Consider the following 19,321-nt stretch of genomic DNA (forward strand, 5'->3'; position numbering starts at 1 on the left):
TTCTAAGATCTTCAAGCCATCTTTATTTTAAAAAAACTGGGCTTTTCCTCAAACTCTTCTCAAATACTTATAACAAAGTCAACCTAAAAATGTCTTCCAGTTTTCTAAAACTACTTCTTGTCTCGTTTCCGCTGAATTGAATCAATCTACGCAAAATTATGTCGCTTTCATGATATCTCGTGTCAGTTTCAAAAAGATTCCCATTCACACCTCAGACATTCATGCAAGGTTGTCCGAAGACACATTAAGTCGTTAGTCGCATCCAAAGCCGATTCGATTCCAAAGTATGTCAGCATATCACAAGTCAAAAACATAAAAATATCTAAAAACTTCGAAATTAAAGCCATACCAGCAACAATTCAAATATATACAACAACAATATCATCGTTTGATATCTTACTTAAACATTGCGAACAATTGAAATTATTGCAGTAAATTAGACTGGTGAAGCGGTAAATCCAGTTTAAAACGTCCATTTCTGTTTAAGCAGTGTTTTTTAGAAAAACTTTAGCTTACAAGAATGATTCAACCCTCTTGAGTAAAAAATGAGCTGAGCTAAAATGTGACAAGCCTGAATAATTACCCACAAATCATTGTATCAAAAAATAACTCGAGTGACGACACGGCACGTGAATGCGTTGGGAGATTAAGCATGAGAACATGTGTAGCGTGTGCCGCCCGGAGTTATCGCGGTTAGAAGTGTTGGGCCTTAACTATGGCTCCCATTGACGACAATTTTCCAGATTTTTAAACCTAAAACCATGAGGATCGCTGGAAAGGTCTCGTTCCAAGGAGTTCAGAACCTAAGTCCGTTTTCGAATATCAGGTCTCCTACTGTAGTTATCGCGGTTAGAAACGTTGGGCCTTAACTATGGCTCCCAATGGCGAAAATTTTCCAGATGTTTAAACTTGCAACCCTGGGGCTCGCTGGAAAGGTCTCGTTCCCAGGATTCCCACCGGGCAGTATTAAGGAAGCTTTGAGGAAGCAATCGGTGGGAAAGAGCTGAACACAAATGCGATCAGCTGACCTCATAGTTGTCTTTCGGTGGTCCCAAGAGTGGTCAATCGGTAGTCAGCTATTTCCCTCCCGAGGCTGCCTTCATTACGCCCCAAGCCTGCCGTATTTCCTACCCACCCCAGCTGCTCGTTTCCAAGCTGAAGGGGATTCCCCTTGGCCGGGACTTTCCGTGGTGTGACATTTTAGTCAGTAAATTTTCCACCGTTTCCTGCAGGTTCGTCCAAACTTCCTCTCTTCTCTGCATCGGATCAACAGAGCAGGTGATTCTTCACTTTATTAGGCAAGTTTTGTATTTATTCTTTGTTCTAAAGGTCACATGGTGCATTCAGAAAACGTATAAAGTACTAGTGATTATTTTATCACATGGAAGAAAAGCTGAGCCAAAAGTGATCACATCTGCCATGAGACACGACACCAATATGATTGTGTGACGTCTGAGTCATCGACTTTTCTTGTAGATTTAGGCCACACCAATTTAATTTCTTGGTTAACGGATTCGCCGCTTCATTTTTTTCTGATTTGCAAATAAAAATAAAAATTCAGAATCAACTGCAAAATGCTCATATTTTGCCGTGAACAGTTCAAAACAGTCCTTTTCATACTTCTTGTAAACGCCCGGCAGCGCCAGGGCTATACTCAGGCCAAAGCCGCTCCGCGTTTTCCAGTACGGAAGGAACGTTCAGTTCTCGGTTTCCAGAACTGATTAAGAGTTTTCCAGTTCTGAAGTCGCCTCAGATCTGGACGCCCAGTTCTGACAGAACTTCCGAACTGGAAGTTCAGTTCGGAAGGCACCTTCAGTACTGAACACCGAGTACTGAGGGAGGAACCCGTTACTTAGGTACTTTTGCGGGGAGAACTCCAGCACTTCCTGTATTGCCGGAACCGATTTCTTGGCACACTATAACTGTGATATGAGTTTTCAGGCGAAAACATTGACCATTAGGCAGGCGTCCACCGAAGTGACTGTACCCCTGATGAGACAGGGTGGCCATTTTATTCGGAGAATAGTCACCAATCGCCCCGTAGTCGTGGACGGCCGAACCTCGGTTCTAGCGCAAGGAAAGGTCCTCACTAGAAAGGGTGAGGTAGCTAGAGTTGGCATTATAGAGCCTGTCACATCTTTAAATCGATTTGGATTGAAGGGTGAGTTAGTAGCAGACGAAGTGAGAAACGGAAAGGCGCACACGTTGCTAGTGAACGAAAACCCAGAACCAGTGCTTATCCCCAAGGGGGTGGTAATTGGCCTCCTGCACCCTTTCAATGAGTGCCCTGCATCCGCTGGCAAACAGGGAAAATATGGGTAACGTCATTTCTAATATTTCTCTCAGCAAGGAAAATGTCCCCTCAACGCCCCCACCCCAGCCTAACAGAAAAGGGGGGGAACCCGCTTCCACAAGGGACGAAATGAAATCGTTGTTTGATTTGTCACACATTGACAGTGCTCACGCCCAAGCGAACCTGTGTTCTAATGGTGAAGTAGTGTGGACTGTAAGTGGACTTAGTTTTGCCAGTGGTGGAACTACTCCCGGAGTAAGTCCAACACATTTTGCCATGTCTGAGGGCTGTTGCCGTGAAATTTGTTGGAACATGGTCCACAGTAAGTCCGTCACACAAATTAAGAGACTAAGTCCACCATGAGTCCCCAGTAAGTCCTGGTCATTAATCACAATTGCTGGGAGAAGAGCCAGCACACATGTAAGAAGGGCCCTCTTCTCTCGATCTCAGGGGTTTATCATGGGAACAAATTGATTAGTCGTGCATGCCACATGTAGCTTGCCCCTTGCCCTCCCCACAAGGAAGCTCATTAAATAGCTTCATGTGATATATTTGTTCTTTTGCAGTAGAATTGGTAGTTCTATACAAACATGTTAACCTATTCTTCGTTAAACTAGAATTTCTTGTGGAAACTCAATGAAGATGACATTGCAAATTGGCATATTAGTGATCTATTCAGTAATTTAATAGTGACAAATGTAGACACTGGGTTGAGAGGGATCAGTAGCAACCTGAGGGGTGACCTAGATACAACAGGGTACATGTACTGGAATGTGCTTCTGAGTCATCAGGAGGCATTGGTTAGGTTGGGAGTGCATGGAACCAATATCTATTACCTATGCTATAGCTATTTCCATTACCAAGCTCTCCCACATGGAAGCTGAAGGACTGTAGTGAAGGAGCTGTTAGAATGCCCTCCTGTGGCCTATTGTTTGTTTAGTAAGGTCAGTACCTAATGCACCATATAATTTGGGAAACAGGGAGCTTCAGGAGAACAGGGCTAGTTTACACAGGCCTTGACTGTTTAATTCGCTTGACTTTCACAATGCACCTTGTATAAAGGCTACTTGCTTTACATTAATCAGTATACTAAAGTAAGTACGCCTGAAAAAGAGAGAGATGACACACTTGGGGAGTTGGGTTGCCAGAGAGTACATTTTGCTGCACTGTAGGAGATACATGTAGATTGTTCATGTGGAAGGCACCTACTTACACAACACATGGGAAGAGGGGACCAAGTTCTCTAGTTCCATGCTGATGAGATGAACAACTGTTACAGATGACATTTAACATTACACATTACAATCTTGAAGGACAACCCCAATATAATAGAGTAACTAATATGAAATCAACTCCAGGTAAAGCATCAGTTCACACACATAATGAAATGACCTCTATGATGAAAACAACATACTATGCCAACAATAATGTGACATGAAACTCCTACCTCAGTCTGTTGCTTTACCAGGCCAACTGGATGTAAGGGCTTATAAATAAGCCAACAATACGGTGAATGAAAGACAAGAGTTTGAAAATTGGACACTTCTCCAAAGGCATTCAGAGATTCTCTTTCTCATACTGCTTTGCAAGCTGCGGGTCAGAAACTACTAGTCAGAAACGGACTCCACAAATGAAAGCAGACTAACTTGCAAGAAAACAAGCTGCAGGAAGCCAGACACCAAAAACTTGGCAAAAATTGATGGGTGCATTATTCATATATCGAGTAAGTGTTCTCCATTATTATCTGTGTTCTTCAGTGTCTATTATCAGTGTTTCTAAACTTGTATACATTTGTACCTGTATGGGTACACAGCCCTTGATAGAAAATTGGTCTTTCCCTTGAACACACAGACAAAAAGGATAGTCTGTATCATGTGACCTGTGTGACCACATCAGGTGGTCTGGTATGGCAGCCCAGTCTACTTAGACAAAGGGGTGGAATTGTCCCTTTTTTATTTGGGTACTGTAAGTGACATTTCAAGTGGTACGAACTGACTCTTCTGGGCAGGTTCCATTCCCTGCATTTCAGGACTTGTATTTGTTACATGTTCCTCTCTTTTGTGGATTAGCCTAATTGTAATGCAGAGGTGCACATTCTTGCAAGGGGGCCCCCAAGCCCTTTTCCGTAGAGCGTAATCGGCCGTTTTAATTCTACGTAGAGCGTAGACGGACCCTCTAATTCAACGTAGAGCGTAATTGGCGCATTTGGCGTAGAGCGTAATTCGCCGTTTTAATTCTACGTAATGCGTTGTAGCTATCGGGAATTAACCGTAAAGCGTAATTGATTAATTGTGCGTAGAGCGTAATCCAGGCCGCAAACGGGAACTCGAGGCCTAGCAAGTTCCGAGTTGTCGCGGCGCTCTAGGTCTTTCTTGCTCTACCCCCTTCTATACAATCGAACAATCCACTAGACTTGTTCCCAGAGCGATACGCAAGAGCAAGGCAACACATGGGAATGATCCCACAGTGCGCTGGGTATGAGATTGACCTTACCATCGGTGACGTACACTAGGACCATTGGCCAAACGCCACAGATGGCCACAGATGAATAGGGTAGAAGGCCTTAGAACCACATGACTTGTAAGGCCCAAGGGCCCTCAAGACGTTTCTTAGCGGGAACATCATTGCTGATCAATGGCCAGGGTAATGGAGGACACTCCCGAAAAGAGCAATGTCATCCCCGTCATTGTGCGGGTGATGGGTAACCGTCAGCAATCGGCAGCTGAGTCGTTTTGACAAATTACGCTGTATTGTTTGCGGCCTTTTCTACCTTCGGACAACAACCCCACAAGGCTCAAAGGTCCACTTTTTGGTCCACTTTTTATCTAAAGGTCCGAGACTTTTCTTTAAAAGACGGACTGATTCGTGTAACCAGCAAGGCTGGAATCCGTCGTAGGAAAACGGTTCACTTTGTCATTGAAAAAGTTAGCTTTGATTTTTTTCTTTGAAACCCTCTAAAAACGCAGGAAATGCCATTTCAGAAGCTTCATTTTTCAAAATTTCCCGGGGGAGCATGCCCCCGGACCCCCCTAGGAACCTCGCGCCTTCGGCGCTCGTTAGTCCCCCCCTTCAAAATCCTGGCTACGGCCATGTTGCCTCCATTCACGGATCACCCTCCGATCTTCGGGCGATCGACTCGCGGTCAAGTTGGTGCCTGCGGTAATACTGAATACCCTGTTTTGTATTCTATACTTTCAATGTATAAGGAAGTGACCGCCGGTTACTACTTTTAATTCAAGTTATGTCACCTCTACATATGATAAATCAAAAGGTTTTCACGCAAACATGCAGTTGCTAGGTGATTGAGTTCTGCATAGTGCGTTCGGAATCTTTCGAATTTAGCGTAGAGCGTAGAGAGGCGTCCGGAATTCAGCGTAATACGTAGCCGGCTCTCAAAATTTAGCGTAGAGCGTTGTCGGGACCCCCCCCTTGGGGGCCCCTTGCAACACAATGAATCTTGCAACTGATGGTCAGAGGCATTAGTTATATATAATAATAAACTAATGACAAGACATACTGTATGTACTTTAATTTCGTGTTGGTTTTATTTCACAGCGAGAGGGAAAATGAATTTTTTAGTGTATGAAGTTCGCAGAAACTATCTTATACTATAGTACAGTTACAAAACACATACTGTATTGTGTGTTTTGAGAATTTTAAAAATCAAAACTATATAAAAAAACAACAACTCGTCAATGGAGAGTTATGTCTTTCAGACAAACACCCAAGTTCCTTAAAAAGGTCTGTAGAAGAGGTAGCCCTCTTACACACCCCACTGTATCTGCATAATGTGCTGTGTAACAGCTTTAGAGATAGAACTTACAGTGATGTCCAAGTGAAAAACTAACAAAATTAGATTTTTCTTCATTTCTTCAAGACATGTAAAGTTGGAGTAATTTTGGCCTGTTCCTGACCGGTCTGTCCAGGTATTAAATAATAAAACATCACAAAAGCATGAAGACTCCATCTGACTACTTACATGTATATCTCAAGTTGAAGCTGTGCAACGCCAAATCAAATTCATTCTAGGACCTCATATGCTTACCTAGTACAATGTACAAGAAAAGACTTTTTGGACATTCGGATGTTACCGTTCACGTAGGTATGCGACATAATGTTAATTGTCACGTCAAGGACTGTTGTGGAGAAATGTTTCATTTCCCACTAGATCCACAAGAAGTCAAATACAATGTATGTTAACCCTTATCAGATCTAAAACACCAGTGTTCAGTCACACATTCATCCCTAGGCTTGTCACAACCTGGAATCTTGAAGTTAGGTTCTGATCTCTGTGGTACTGGTGAGCAAGCAGATCAACAGTCTGATATCATAAAATCCTTCTTTGAATTGAATGGGTATACATGATGTGACCCACAGGTTCACTAGGATTTGCTAACACATAATCTTTTATACAACATCTATCTTTTATAACTAACAGCGACTTTACAACAAGACCTTATCTACAATGTACATGAAATGTACCAAGGATGCTACATGTATATTAACTCCTTGAATGTACAAACCATTGCATTGTTTTAATAAAGAACATCCGATTTCATCAAAACATGATACATATAGATATAGGTAAGTCCAGTATTTTAAAACACCACTTTACAGTAAGTGTCTACTAGTTTTTTTCCAACTTGACATATTTAAGTTACCTTAGTTACAATATAAAAAAAAGTTATACATGTACAGACTGTATGTTAGTGAAATTAAAGACACATCTTTTATACAACCATCTATCTATGATATTAACTAACAGCCACTTTACAGCAAAGACCTTATCTACAATGCACCAAGGATGGTATATAAACTCATTGAATGTACATGTACATACCAAACAAACATCCAATTTCACCAAAACATGATTCTTACATGTAGATATACATGTAGGTCATTCCAGTATTTTAAAACACAGTAAGTGTTACAAATCTTGGCAACTTGATATATCTTAGTTGCTTTACAATATAGAAAAAGTCATGTTAAAGAAATTGAAGGTAAGTCATGTAATTATTACAATTATGATTTTAAAAATAGAAAGTAGCCCAAAGTGCTAACAATAGGAGCCATACAGTCAACATATTAGGCTTATAATACAAGCAACAAATTTTGAACCTTTAGAGAGTTGGAGAAGTGCTCTGCCATGAACAACTGCATTTATAAATAGACAAAAAAACTGTTACAGTAACAACTATGAAGACAAGGACTCTTCAAACATTGGGGCCAAAATATGAGAATTTTGGAGTTGACTCATTATCTGAGTCCTTTCTTTTACAAATCAGGAAAGTGAGGCGAATCCGAGAATCAATTTATTAAATTGATATGGCCTGAGGTACTACATGTAAAACACCTGGCACACTGATATAATGTGATGCATACATACAGGCCAAGGCACCCCATGATAGCCAGAAATGAAAGTCAGCCAGGCTGGTTTATAATTCAAACAATAAATTTTGAACTTTTAATGAAACCAATGCATTGTTACATGGAAAAACTAGGAAGAAAAAGACTTTCTTCAACCATTGGGGACAAAATATGTCTAATATTATTCATTGAGCATTTTTTATTGATTCAGAACCTTAAATTTTTTTTCCTTGCAAATCAGAAAAAAATGGACAGGCGAATCCGAGAAGCAACAAATTAAATTGGTGTGGCCTTAACAATAGGTGTGAATAGTTTCTTCAGTTTCGTAAGTGACACTAAATCAAAAGACACTACTTTACGCAACCAATATAAAAAATAAAAAAAAAAGATCTATTCTTTCTCAAGGTTATTGGGGAGTTCTGCAGTGTAAATGACATCATCAATGGCTATTGGAACTACTTTAGTGATAATACTGTTCAGGGTTACAGCTTCAAACATGTTGGAGTGAGAATATTTGTTTATGTGTGGGACAGACTGTAGGGTGATGTCATTTTGGTTTTCGCCTGCGGGAACAGCCTGGAAGACTTCTATGATGGCGTAGTGCCGTGCTAGTGGTGGGCACTGGCATTTGTCCACACAAGAACACGATTTAGAAGAGTGTTGTACATAGCAGAGCACTTCTCCAACTCTCTTATCTTCCCCGCATACACAACAGTGAAAGAATTGTGTCTGTACACACGTTGGTAAGCCTTCGAGTGGTACATGCTCCCTCTGATCTGCATTCTGTAGGACAGAAAAAAAGCATGTACAATCAGTCATGTGCCAAATACATATGCTACAAAATGTATATGCACTATTTTTGTGCCACAAAAAAACAAAGGAAAAGATCAATACAGGATGGACTACATGTAACTCTCTTCAAATTTCTGTTGACAAATTTTCATGATCAGATTTCTTTTGCAAAACAGATAATTGCACTGTAATGTCTCTGCACATGTAGTTGGTCTACATGTACATGACGTTCTATACAGTGGCTATATTTCCGTGACCATAGATGGACCTTTTATTCCTGCACTGATTAGATGGTGTCAGTGTGTACCTGGGTAAATGTTTTCAGAATTGAGGTTGCTCTCACTTTGAACATCTGACTGGATGATCCTGTCTTCAATGTACTTTATCTCATGATGTATGCTGTAATGTTGCAGGCCTAAACTGAAAATCCCTGATTGTGTTCATGTACATCTCACAACCACATTCTAAATGCATGCAATCTCAATAGTATCTCATCTTTCAAAGTTTAATAGGGAAAAGGGAGGGGGGAAGGGCTGTAACATCTGCACTTCATATAAAGAATCAATTTGAAAGCTATCCTAACCTGTCATATACACACAAGTCTCCTAATGGTTACTGTGTTGCACGCATGATGGCTTCATAATGGGCCATCTTCAGTAGTCCACTCTGGTCTTTGTTGTCTTTCTTCAGGCTCCCCACCGCATAACAGCTGGCTGCTATCTGATGGTAGTTGGACCTGCAAGAATTGAAACATTTTTTATTGTTACTCCATTATTTTCAAGTCAAACATCAACAAATACATCACAGTGATCACACTAAAGCACATTCTCTTTTGTTTTAGGGGATATTTGGCGATTGAACAGAAAATGCATCTTTGAAGCATGCATGTAATGGAACATCATATACTTTGCAATGTAGTTAATATGATGATGATAGTTATGACAGCACTTACTTATCCCAAAGAGCTACAAAATGCACGAGTAGAGTCTTCAACGTGACAGATTTGTTTTGATTAGGCAGGCAATTAATCAATTTAACTAATAATTCAACTAATTTAACTTATACTAATATGTATATGATATCTTTGCCAGTAAATTAAAGAAAGGGCACATACAATCAAAAGTTATAACAGGCTGACTTTTCTTCGGGACTTGTTTGTTTCCAGATTTTGTTAAAGAAGTCTCGGGCAGGTGTCTCGGGCCTGAAACATGTTCGGCTCACTTCCAGGAACTTTTGGATTATAGCCACTGCCCTCATCAGCTGTGAACAGAATGATGAAGAGAATGATATTGTAATAAAAGCAATGACTTGATGTTAGCAATTCAGTGGAATACTTTATCTCCTGCATTCATATCCAGACAAGGTTTACAACCCTATGTTTCAAATGTAATGAGTTCACAAGTTACATGTACAATTCTTTTGTTCATCCATATCTCATGTCTTAATGCAACATGTACATGTACAGTCTGGATTCTAATTGCATATTTTTTGCATAAAATCAATCCTACATTTTATGACACTGACCTGATCAACAACACCATTAGTCCCATGGATGAGATGGGTAAGCTGCCCATTCAGATCTTCAAAAAAGAAACATGAATGGGACTATAAAGGTCCCAGTTCACGCACATTGTCGGCATAGTGCACAAGGCTGTGCACATTGCAGACAACCTCCTGAACTCCTGTAGGATCAAAAGAAATAAAGAGGAATCAAACAAAAGAATTTTTACAATTTCAATACAATGAAGTTAACATTGAAATTTACTGATTTTTTTACTTCCTACCTTAGAATAGATGTGTAAATGTGCTTCAGAGGCCCTTTTTAAGGGCTTGTCCTTTTTGTGCGGTCATTTGAGATAATATTCAAATGCAAATGGTCCATTGTCACATGATAATGACAAGCATCCCCAAAATCACGATGATCCATCAAGTGGTTCTTGAGTTATCCTCCTTTGAATATTTTTCAACAAACGCCCCTGCAGTTCCAGGGCAAGCCACTAGGGGTCCCAAACTCATGTCACTTCTTCCCCAGCCCAGGAGCTATCCCAAATTTCATCACCCCAGCATGTCCATGTAAAGATCATGAGATATCAAAACCGGAAGTTCTACTGCAGTACCATAACAAGCCACCAGAAGGCCCAAAATCTAATCATTTCTAGGTCTCATCAAAATCCTACCCACCTACCAAGTTTCATGATAATGCATACAAACCTTCTTGAGTTATGCTGTTCACAAACAAACAAACAAACGGACAAACACTACTGAGAACATAACCTTCTCGGCGAAGGTAATAATGTACCATGTGTACCATTGTTGCTTAGAATGATTCTTGTTGATAAATACATACCATACAGACTTTCGAACTGGCTTACAAACTGCAGGAGGAGCTGTTCAGCCCTGTCCACGTCATCCTCAGTAATGGACTGTTGCAGAAGGATATGTTGGGCCATCACAAACAGGGCATAATGCTCGTAGTACTTAGGATCCAGGAAGTGCACCATGATTGGCAGCGAGTAATAGAGTAGCCATGCACGAAACTTCGAGGCTGGAACAACAAAATGGGCAAAACATGATTAATGAAGCAACCAGTTCAGTTATTCCGGGGGACCTGAAAAGAGAAAACTCACACATAACATAAGTAACAAATCACACAACTGGATAAATTTCCAAAAGAGTTGGACAATTACAATCATAGCATTTTCATTATCTTTCATCATGGACTGATTTGAATAAAGATTATCATACTGAGTGGTCATGCATCTGAGACATCTGACTTCAGAGAATTCATCCAGTCTAGTCCTTTGATCTGAGTTTGTACATTGGCAGGACATTGATTCCATTTATCATGAGTAAAGCAAAAAACTATACACACAAGTAATCCTATCTAATAGACTGCTTTTTAAGAACGAATTTCCAGCTTTACTTCTAGATGTTTCTGAAAAAAAAAATCATCCCAAAACTGAAATACTATGGGGCAATGAAACTTTATTTTTACGTGCAGATAAATTTCTGAATACCTTTCCAATGTTGAAGATGTCCAGTGATGCTCCTGGGTCTACGGTGAATTTCCATCGGTGGCTTGATATTCTCCAGCATGTAGTCAATTTCGTGTTTTGAATTGCCACAGTACCAATCTTTGTGTTTGTTGGTTGAAGTTTCCGAAAACCAATATGATATCATACGTTTTGCCACACCCAGCAACGCTCCATGCATGTAGTCGATTGCCATGCCTTCCACTATGTCAAAGTGTGGCACCGCTGTTAGCCATGATGATGGGTTTTTAATCCCACATACCTGTTGATGAAAGGAAAAAAATGTGTATTTAATGGCATGAATAATCTAACAGATACTCAAATACGGCATAGTAAAATCCCTATCATTCCTTCTACAATAAAGACTGTCCCAAGGTCCCTGTAATTGTAAAATCATCTTGGTCCAAATTAACTGGGCTTTCCATTAAATCCCCTCATGCAAAAATGGCCCCTTGGAAAATAATTTCCAAAATGAACTTTTCATCTTCACCCCAGTCCAATATAAATTTTCAAAATTTAATCACCTCCAGCAACAATGGACTCTTACAGTGACAATGCCTGGCAGGTAAAATTTATCATCTCTGCCCAAATATGGACTATCCTCAGTCCATTCAAGAATGGACTCTTTCCAAAATATTCCTTTTCGGCATTGCAAAATGCAATTCACAAAAATGAAAAGTATACATTTCTTACATCTTTGCCAGTGTCTGAAGCAGCTGCAGCATGAGCTTTCGTTTCTTCATGGGTGCGCCTTGGTCCCTTTGGGTCGTGCACTTGATATGGCCATTGTTGTTTGTGTCCAATGTGGGTGCCTGGCTGCTTGCACTTAGGGCAGCCACATTTACCATTGTGCTGCTTCATGTTCATGACAAGGGCTTTCGCCTGCAGATCAGCAGTGCAAGCGATCAAAAACACCTTGCTCTTGTAACTTTCTTCGTCCGGTGGTTGGACCTCAATACCTAAAATGAAAAATGAAATGAAAGTTAGGTATCTAATGTGTGAATTTTAAATTTGGAGTCTTATAAATACATTTTGTACAAGCAGGTAACTGAACCTTTATTTATAGGTCATCTCTCTGCACCTTCGGGTCATCGATAGCCTGGGTGCCCGATTCTACACAGTTGTAGTTAACTGGGTCTCCTGTATTCTTCGCCTTGTACTGCTACCTTGACTCATATACATGTATCCAAAGTTGGGAATCTTTGGAGCTAGATTTATATGCCCTAAACTAGGATGCCATCCTTTATTAGGTTAGCACACAATTAAAACCAGTTACAAAATGTAAATCTACTCACTTACATGTATGTTAAGATTTGACATAGCATATACAATGTCATGTACAAATGTAGTTGGTCCAAAAACACACTCAAGTCTGGACAAAAAATCAATTAGGCTCATATTTTGCAGTCAAGTGCTTGACACACAAAGGCAACCCTTCAAAATAGCTTTCATTTTCTATGAAATATTAGCTGAACTTTAAAATTACACTCGAACTACATTTTCAGATGACTCATGATCAACCTTGTCATGAAGAAAAACGTAGTAGCAGGTCAGATAAACTGTGACACGCCCCCAATAAACACACCCCTTATGTCAATATGACTCAGGACTGAATAACATGATTCTTCTTTTTAATTGTCTTTACTGTCTGTGATGATGATACCAGCTCCATGGAGTAATGTTTTGATAACAGCTACATTAAAGATTTGATGAATGATGAGGCCAAGGAAAAAAATGTTGCATTTCCTGTTTTAGGCCTGAAAAAATTAGGGTCAATAGGTAGGGATTATCTTTTTTTATTTTTGTTTAGGCTACTGATCCAATATATACACTTTAACACTAAGTAAAAGTTACATGAGGACACTTATATTTTCAATGTCCAAGTTTTTTTACATGATGTTTTTTACATGATGGTTACAAATCTGTTGATATGCATCCTTCACTAGCCAGGACAAGCAGTTTTCTTTTTTTGAATAGAAAAAAGTCTAGGGTCGGCAGTTTTTTCTAGGGTCGGTCGGGAAAAAGGAAACACAATTTTTTTCCTATGTCTTATTAAGTTCAAATACTATGGTCCATGTGAGTTTTCTTCCTCTAAATTATGTTTGAAGTGAGCCATCTTCTTGCCCAACAGTTATTACTGTGTCTAATAAGGGATACTAGTACTGTTGGGATTTCTATAGTTTGGGATCAACTAAAGATCAGGATCTCATCTGGTCAAGCAGCCCTGGTGTAACACCTTTAGGTAAAACAAATAAAGGCCTTTGACGTGTAATGCAGAGAAACATACATAGGTGAGACTGAACGTGCATCAAAAACAAGATTTCACAGTACATCTGATGCCCATATTGTTCAAGGGGGGGGGGGGTCGTACTTGCGCTCAAGAAATGGAGAGCATCTAAATATGAAAAATATCGGACATACAAAAATAACCCAAATCATAATTTTTCCCTCAAGGACAGGCATACATTTAAGAACTGTGTAACTATCTCAGTGATATAATGTCATGTCATACCTGGGCCGTGATAACATTTGATAGGGCTGTTCCGGCCTGCGTGATAACTAGCGTTACAGCCCGGGGTTCTATTCTAGTTATCACATGGGCTTCCAAATGTCCCATAGAATAATTCGACCGCGTTTTGCGTGCGCAAAGTGCGCTGCTTTCAAAACTCCGGTCCCAGCCCTCCAGCGAGTCGGATATCCCTCCGTCCTTCGGGCGACCCGACACCGTGGTTGGACTGGTAACTCGGGTTATACGGAATACACCGTGCTGTGTTATTATTATTTATGTCATACCTGGGCCCCAATAACGTTCAATAGGGGTGTTCTGGCCCGTGTAATAACTAGCAGTATGACCCGGGGTTCTATTCACACGGGGAACTTCCATTCACACAGGGTTCCAAATGCTCCATAGAATAATTTGAATGCGTTTAGAAAACTTGTACACCAGATTCGGATGTCGTTAAACTTTGTGTCGTTGTTTAGATACACCAAACTTTTTGCACACTTTTTCATTGAAATGTGTTTTTTCTCAGGTGGGTATGACATAAATAAAATACAACACTGTGTTTTTATTTAGGTTCAGGTACAAATGTTAGGTTTGAGGTAATGTACCTGTACCTGAACTAAAATTGTGCAAATAATGGTTGATCTTCAATATAATATATGGGGCAGAACCATGTTTGAAATGATAAGTAACATATTCAATGTGCATGCTGAAGAGCCATTGATAAATGAGTACAGCCAGAATGTGCCATTGGTCTCTACATGAAAAATGTAGTCTACTTAGTTCTACTATAGTCTTAGGCCATACCAATTTAATTTGTTGGTTCTCGGATTCACCTCTTAATTTTTTTCTGCTTTGAAAAAAAAAATTGGAAGATTTTGGGTTTTGAATCATGGAAGATTTTGGGTTTTGAATCAACTCCGAAGGGCTTGATATTTTGGCCCCAGTGGCTGAAGAAAGTCCATGTCTTCCTACATGTAGTTGTTAATTTAAAAGTTTTCCATCTATCAATACGTGGTTTCATTAAAAGTTCAAAATTCGTTGTAACCCAGCCTAAGTATGTTGACTTCATTGTAACATTTCGGGCTATCATGGGGTGTTGCGCAAATTATGGCCTGTTTTTTTTCCGCCCTGTACTGTAGCTTCGTATTTTTTTGGAAAAAAAAGAGAACCCACAAATTAAATTGGTGTGGCCTTACTTCTATTATCATAGCCTGTAGTTCTATTTATGGGTTCACCACACCCCATATTGCTTTTTCTGATGTTTCTTCTCCTTCTTCTTCTCCTGCCATTTTTTAAATGGATTCAGCTTCTTCATTTTAGGGCCCAAGGTCCTGAAATTTGGTATGGAGGTACAGTGGGCAAATACCCCTAGGCGTTTTTTAAATTATTGTGATACAGGCTTTTAGAATGGTTTTATTTGAGTTTTTTGGCTGTGTTATAGCTAATGTATTACTGTGTTAGTGTGCCTTGTTTACCACGTTTGGGCATGAGTCATCACAATGGAATGCAGGGCATCAACCAACAGGCATGCAGCTTTCCTCTATACTTCTTGCTGATTGGCTGTTGGGATTTAACTTGATTAACACCTGCACAGAAGCATTTCCATACTGACAGTATGTCTTTTTGGTAGGTATTTCAAGCTTTCCTGCTCCAGCATTGGAATGCCGGGCATGGACATTTTTTTTTTTTATTTTGAAAATCAACAGTTTGCATTATGCAATTAAAAATCCTAACCAATAAAGTAGGGAATAGCTATCCAACTGTTGTTTTAGTTGTATTTTACTTCATATTATAGTTATATCAATGTAAATCATTGTTTTCCCTTGTGTTTCCCATTCTTTCCCTGCCATGTCGTAAAATGTGGTGAACCCATCGCTGTATTTGCTCCAAAGCAAATATTGGCCTTTCTAGTTTAAATGGATTCAGCTTCTTCATTTTAGGGCCTAAGGTCCTGAAATTTGGTATGGAGGTACAGTGGGCAAATACCCCTAGGCGTTTTTTAAATTTTTGTGATACAGGCTTTTAGAATGGTTTTATTTGAGTTTTTTTTCTATGTTATAGCAAATGTATTACTGAGTTAGTGTGCAGTGTTACCACATTTGGGCATGAGTCATCACAATGGAATGCAGGGCATCAACCAATAGGCATGCAGCTTTCCTCTATTATCCTTGCTGATTGGCTGTTGGAATTTAACAGGCTTAACTTAATTAATACCTGCTCAGATCCATTCCATACTGACAGTATGTCTGTATTCAAGTGTTTTGGTAGGTATTTCAAGCTTTCCTGCTCCAGCATTGGAATGCGGGGCATGAACACTTCTTTTTTTCTTGAAAATCAACAGTTTGCATTATGCAATTAAAAATCCTAACCAATAATGTAGGGAATAGCTATCCAACTGTTGTAGTCTTAGTTGTATATTACTTCATACTATAGTTATATCAATGTAAACGTTTTCCCTTGTGTTTCTCATTCTTTCCCTGCCATGTCGTAAAATGTGGTGAAGCCATTGCTGTATTTGCTCCAAAGCAAATGTCGGCCTTTCTAGTATTATCTTAAATTCTTATTATATAAGTCTTCCTGTAGCACAGTCCATCTACATGGGAGGTACATGTATTTCAATGGTCAGCTAATAGGTGATATGGAATGGCTGATACTGAGTATACACTGTGTTGTCTTCTGTGTGTACAAAACAAGACCGCAGCCTCTACATCAAGAGTCAATTTGATAGACTCATGAAACACAGGGTTACTGTGCTTTTGATAAAGATAATGCATCAAAATAATATCGTACTGCATTGTATTTTGACATTTGGAGAGCTTCAAAGCTTTGTTCAGTGGCGAAACGAAATTTGGCCTACTTTTGGGGACATGTACATTGTGTACACAGTTGTAATGAAACACTAGTAGTAGCCCACAGCTGCTACAACAAGCATTGATTTGACAGTACTGAAGGGTTGGTTACTGGTACTTCTGCCAAAAATAGATTTAGAAAAACATCCTACGTTGGCAATTAACCAAAACACAAATTTTCATTTTCATTAATTTTCTACATGTACATTGTACAAAATGTGACCTACTTTTGGGGAAAACTCTTTTGAGGGGTTAACATGTGTCAAGTACTATCACTGTGCAAAAAGTAAGTTAATCATCAATATTTGAGTGGTGCCATCATTGTTTGATCCTTACACTCAATCATGTCTATCAGTTTTTTATATATTTTACTATTGAGTTTACAAGCTTTATGTGATTAAACTAAAAATCATGTACTGAAGAAGAACGATTGAGAAACATCAATTACTCTTTGTAACCATTCAAATTACTGAGATGTCCTTATTCATATTTTATCATTTGATCAGTTTGTTTTTCGTGAAGATGAAAAATACATGAAAAATTACAGCCTGAAAAATTACAATCTGGAGATCCCGAAGAGATCTTGCGAACGGTTCCATGAAGGCCACCATCTTGGGTTTTAAGGCGCCAAACCACACACCGGCGAAGATCACGTTCTCCCGCTTGGTCCTGAAAAGGCAATCAAAAAGTTTAACATTTAACACACTAATAGTTAAATTATTTCCACTCTTAGTACTCTCTGTACAAATCTGGCCTGGGATGGTTTGACTTTTAATTACATGATCCCATCCGACAAGGACAATGCGACTCTTTTCCAGCAGTGTCCGGACCTGGGTAGATGCTACTATTGCATTGCGCATGCCATAACCCCAAATTGTAGTCCAAACTTAATATTGCGGTACTGTAAATCAATAATTATTTATATGTGTGGTTTTCCCAGTCATTCCTGTACTGCAAATTTATCATTACTGCGAACAAATAATTCCGCGAACATCCACTGTTTTTCTCAAACCGCGAACTTTTTCTACCGCGAATATAGTTGAAACACTCGGGGGCAAGTAGAAACAGAGGCTACTCGGCCGGGAATCGAACCCGTGCTCTCCGGGCGCCGGAGTAATGCTCAAACCGTTACTCCAAAAGGTCCGGACCCATCGGAATGAGTCAGTTAGTATTCTGATTAGCTTGGTGCCACCTGGCTGTTTACAGGCCCAGTTCTGCTACATGGCCAACACAGGACCCCAATTAAATTATACCCCAGTCCCATCCCACTCCCTCACCCTTTAGTTACAATGTAGACCCTGATCCATACATGCTAGCTTATAACTGGCAGGCTATAATTAGCCTTGAGTGTGCTATTGATCTGACATACAGAATAACTAGGCATTACACCATACGAACATGATGATCAATTTCATACTTCCGTGTCATGAAATTCTTAGAAACCGAACTAGCATCGTTATATTTTTCAAACTCAAGTGTGATACCCCATGTCATCAAGACAGTAAGGATTATGCTTTGTGTGCATAATTTTCAATTACAACTTTTGCTTAGTACAGACTTACCATATGATTACTGAGTCAACTTAACTATGATTCTATCATAGACTATACATAACATTATGTTGTCACTAGTTAGTAGAACATTCTTAAATTCTTTACACGTGACTGATGAAACTCTTCAACAATGTTGTCTAGTATTTCAATACTACATACTTCAAAAGGTACATGTAAGGCCACACCAATTTAATTTGTTGCTTCTCGGATTCGCCTGTCCATTTTGATCTGATTTGAAAAAAAAAAAAGATTTTAGGTTCTGAATCAACTCCAAAATGCTAAATGAAAGACATATTTTGGCCCCATTGGTTGAAGAAAGTCCTTTTCTTCCTAGTTTTTACATGAAACAATGCGGTGGTTTCATTAAAAGTTCAAAATTTAGTGTTTGAATTATAAACCAGCCTGGTATGTTGACTTCATGGCTCTTATCGTAACATTTCCGGCTATCATGGGCACTGCCTTTGCCTATTTTTTTAATTTTTATTTCGACCTGTCGGTCCATATTTTTTTCTGGAAAAATCCGAGAAGCAACAAATTAAATTGGTGTGGCCTAGTAATGGTGAAAGTCAAAATTTTCAATGGAAAATAGCCACTTACCAGTGGTAGCAATCTGAAAGGAAACAAGCCATTTTTATTGATTATTGCTTGTCAAGCAGTGTTGTACATAGAAAATCTCTGTGTAGTTAAAAGTGCTGAGTAGGACATTGCTGACAAATCATCTTCTGAAACCTGCTCCTGGAAAAAATTCTTATAATGTGGTTACTTATTCAGTAATGATAGTGATATAGTTGTAGTTTTCTGCATGTATAGACATGTACATCTTTGGTTTGCAGTACACAAAGTGTAAAAGCGCCACCTTCCAACCGACAGCCAAACTGCAGTTTTCAGAATGAAGTCAATAGTTGTCAGACAACTTTGGACTCAACTGT

The 19,321-nt window shown here is 39.4% G+C and overlaps 2 protein-coding genes across 5 annotated transcripts in view; one reads left to right on the plus strand and one right to left on the minus strand.

The window, feature by feature from the left end:
* LOC109472438 (baculoviral IAP repeat-containing protein 7-like) overlaps window positions 1-19,321 on the plus strand; it is a 30,457-nt gene that overhangs the window by 4,229 nt on the left and 6,907 nt on the right. For 2 of the 4 annotated variants that reach the window (XM_019772220.1, XM_019772219.1), the window contains exon 2: window positions 1,233-1,278. The exons of the other annotated variants lie outside the window; for them this stretch is intronic. The gene's annotated coding sequence lies outside the window, so the exon portion shown is untranslated. The remainder of the gene's footprint in view (window positions 1-1,232; window positions 1,279-19,321) is intronic. 4 annotated transcript variants of the gene reach the window in all.
* On the minus strand, window positions 10,058-18,328 carry LOC109472429. Its single transcript, XM_019772197.1, has 6 exons — window positions 18,324-18,328; window positions 17,480-17,508; window positions 12,178-12,443; window positions 11,470-11,746; window positions 10,800-10,997; window positions 10,058-10,134 (listed from the first exon to the last, which is right to left on the minus strand). The coding sequence occupies exons 1-6, from the start codon at window positions 18,326-18,328 to the stop codon at window positions 10,058-10,060; spliced, it is 852 nt and encodes a 283-aa protein (XP_019627756.1).

Source organism: Branchiostoma belcheri, unplaced genomic scaffold (genome assembly GCF_001625305.1).
Source record: "Branchiostoma belcheri isolate BF01 breed outbred unplaced genomic scaffold, Haploidv18h27 scaffold275, whole genome shotgun sequence".
Taxonomy (NCBI): Eukaryota; Metazoa; Chordata; class Leptocardii; order Amphioxiformes; family Branchiostomatidae; genus Branchiostoma; species Branchiostoma belcheri.

Excerpts from the sequence above, each read along its gene's own strand:
- LOC109472429 (XM_019772197.1), bottom strand. Across the intron at positions 10,998-11,469 it reads ACATCTTCAACATTGGAAAG|CCTCGAAGTTTCGTGCATGG; the intron begins GTATTCAGAAAT and ends TTGTTGTTCCAG. Across the intron at positions 10,135-10,799 it reads CCAGTTCGAAAGTCTGTATG|GAGTTCAGGAGGTTGTCTGC; the intron begins GTATGTATTTAT and ends TTGATCCTACAG.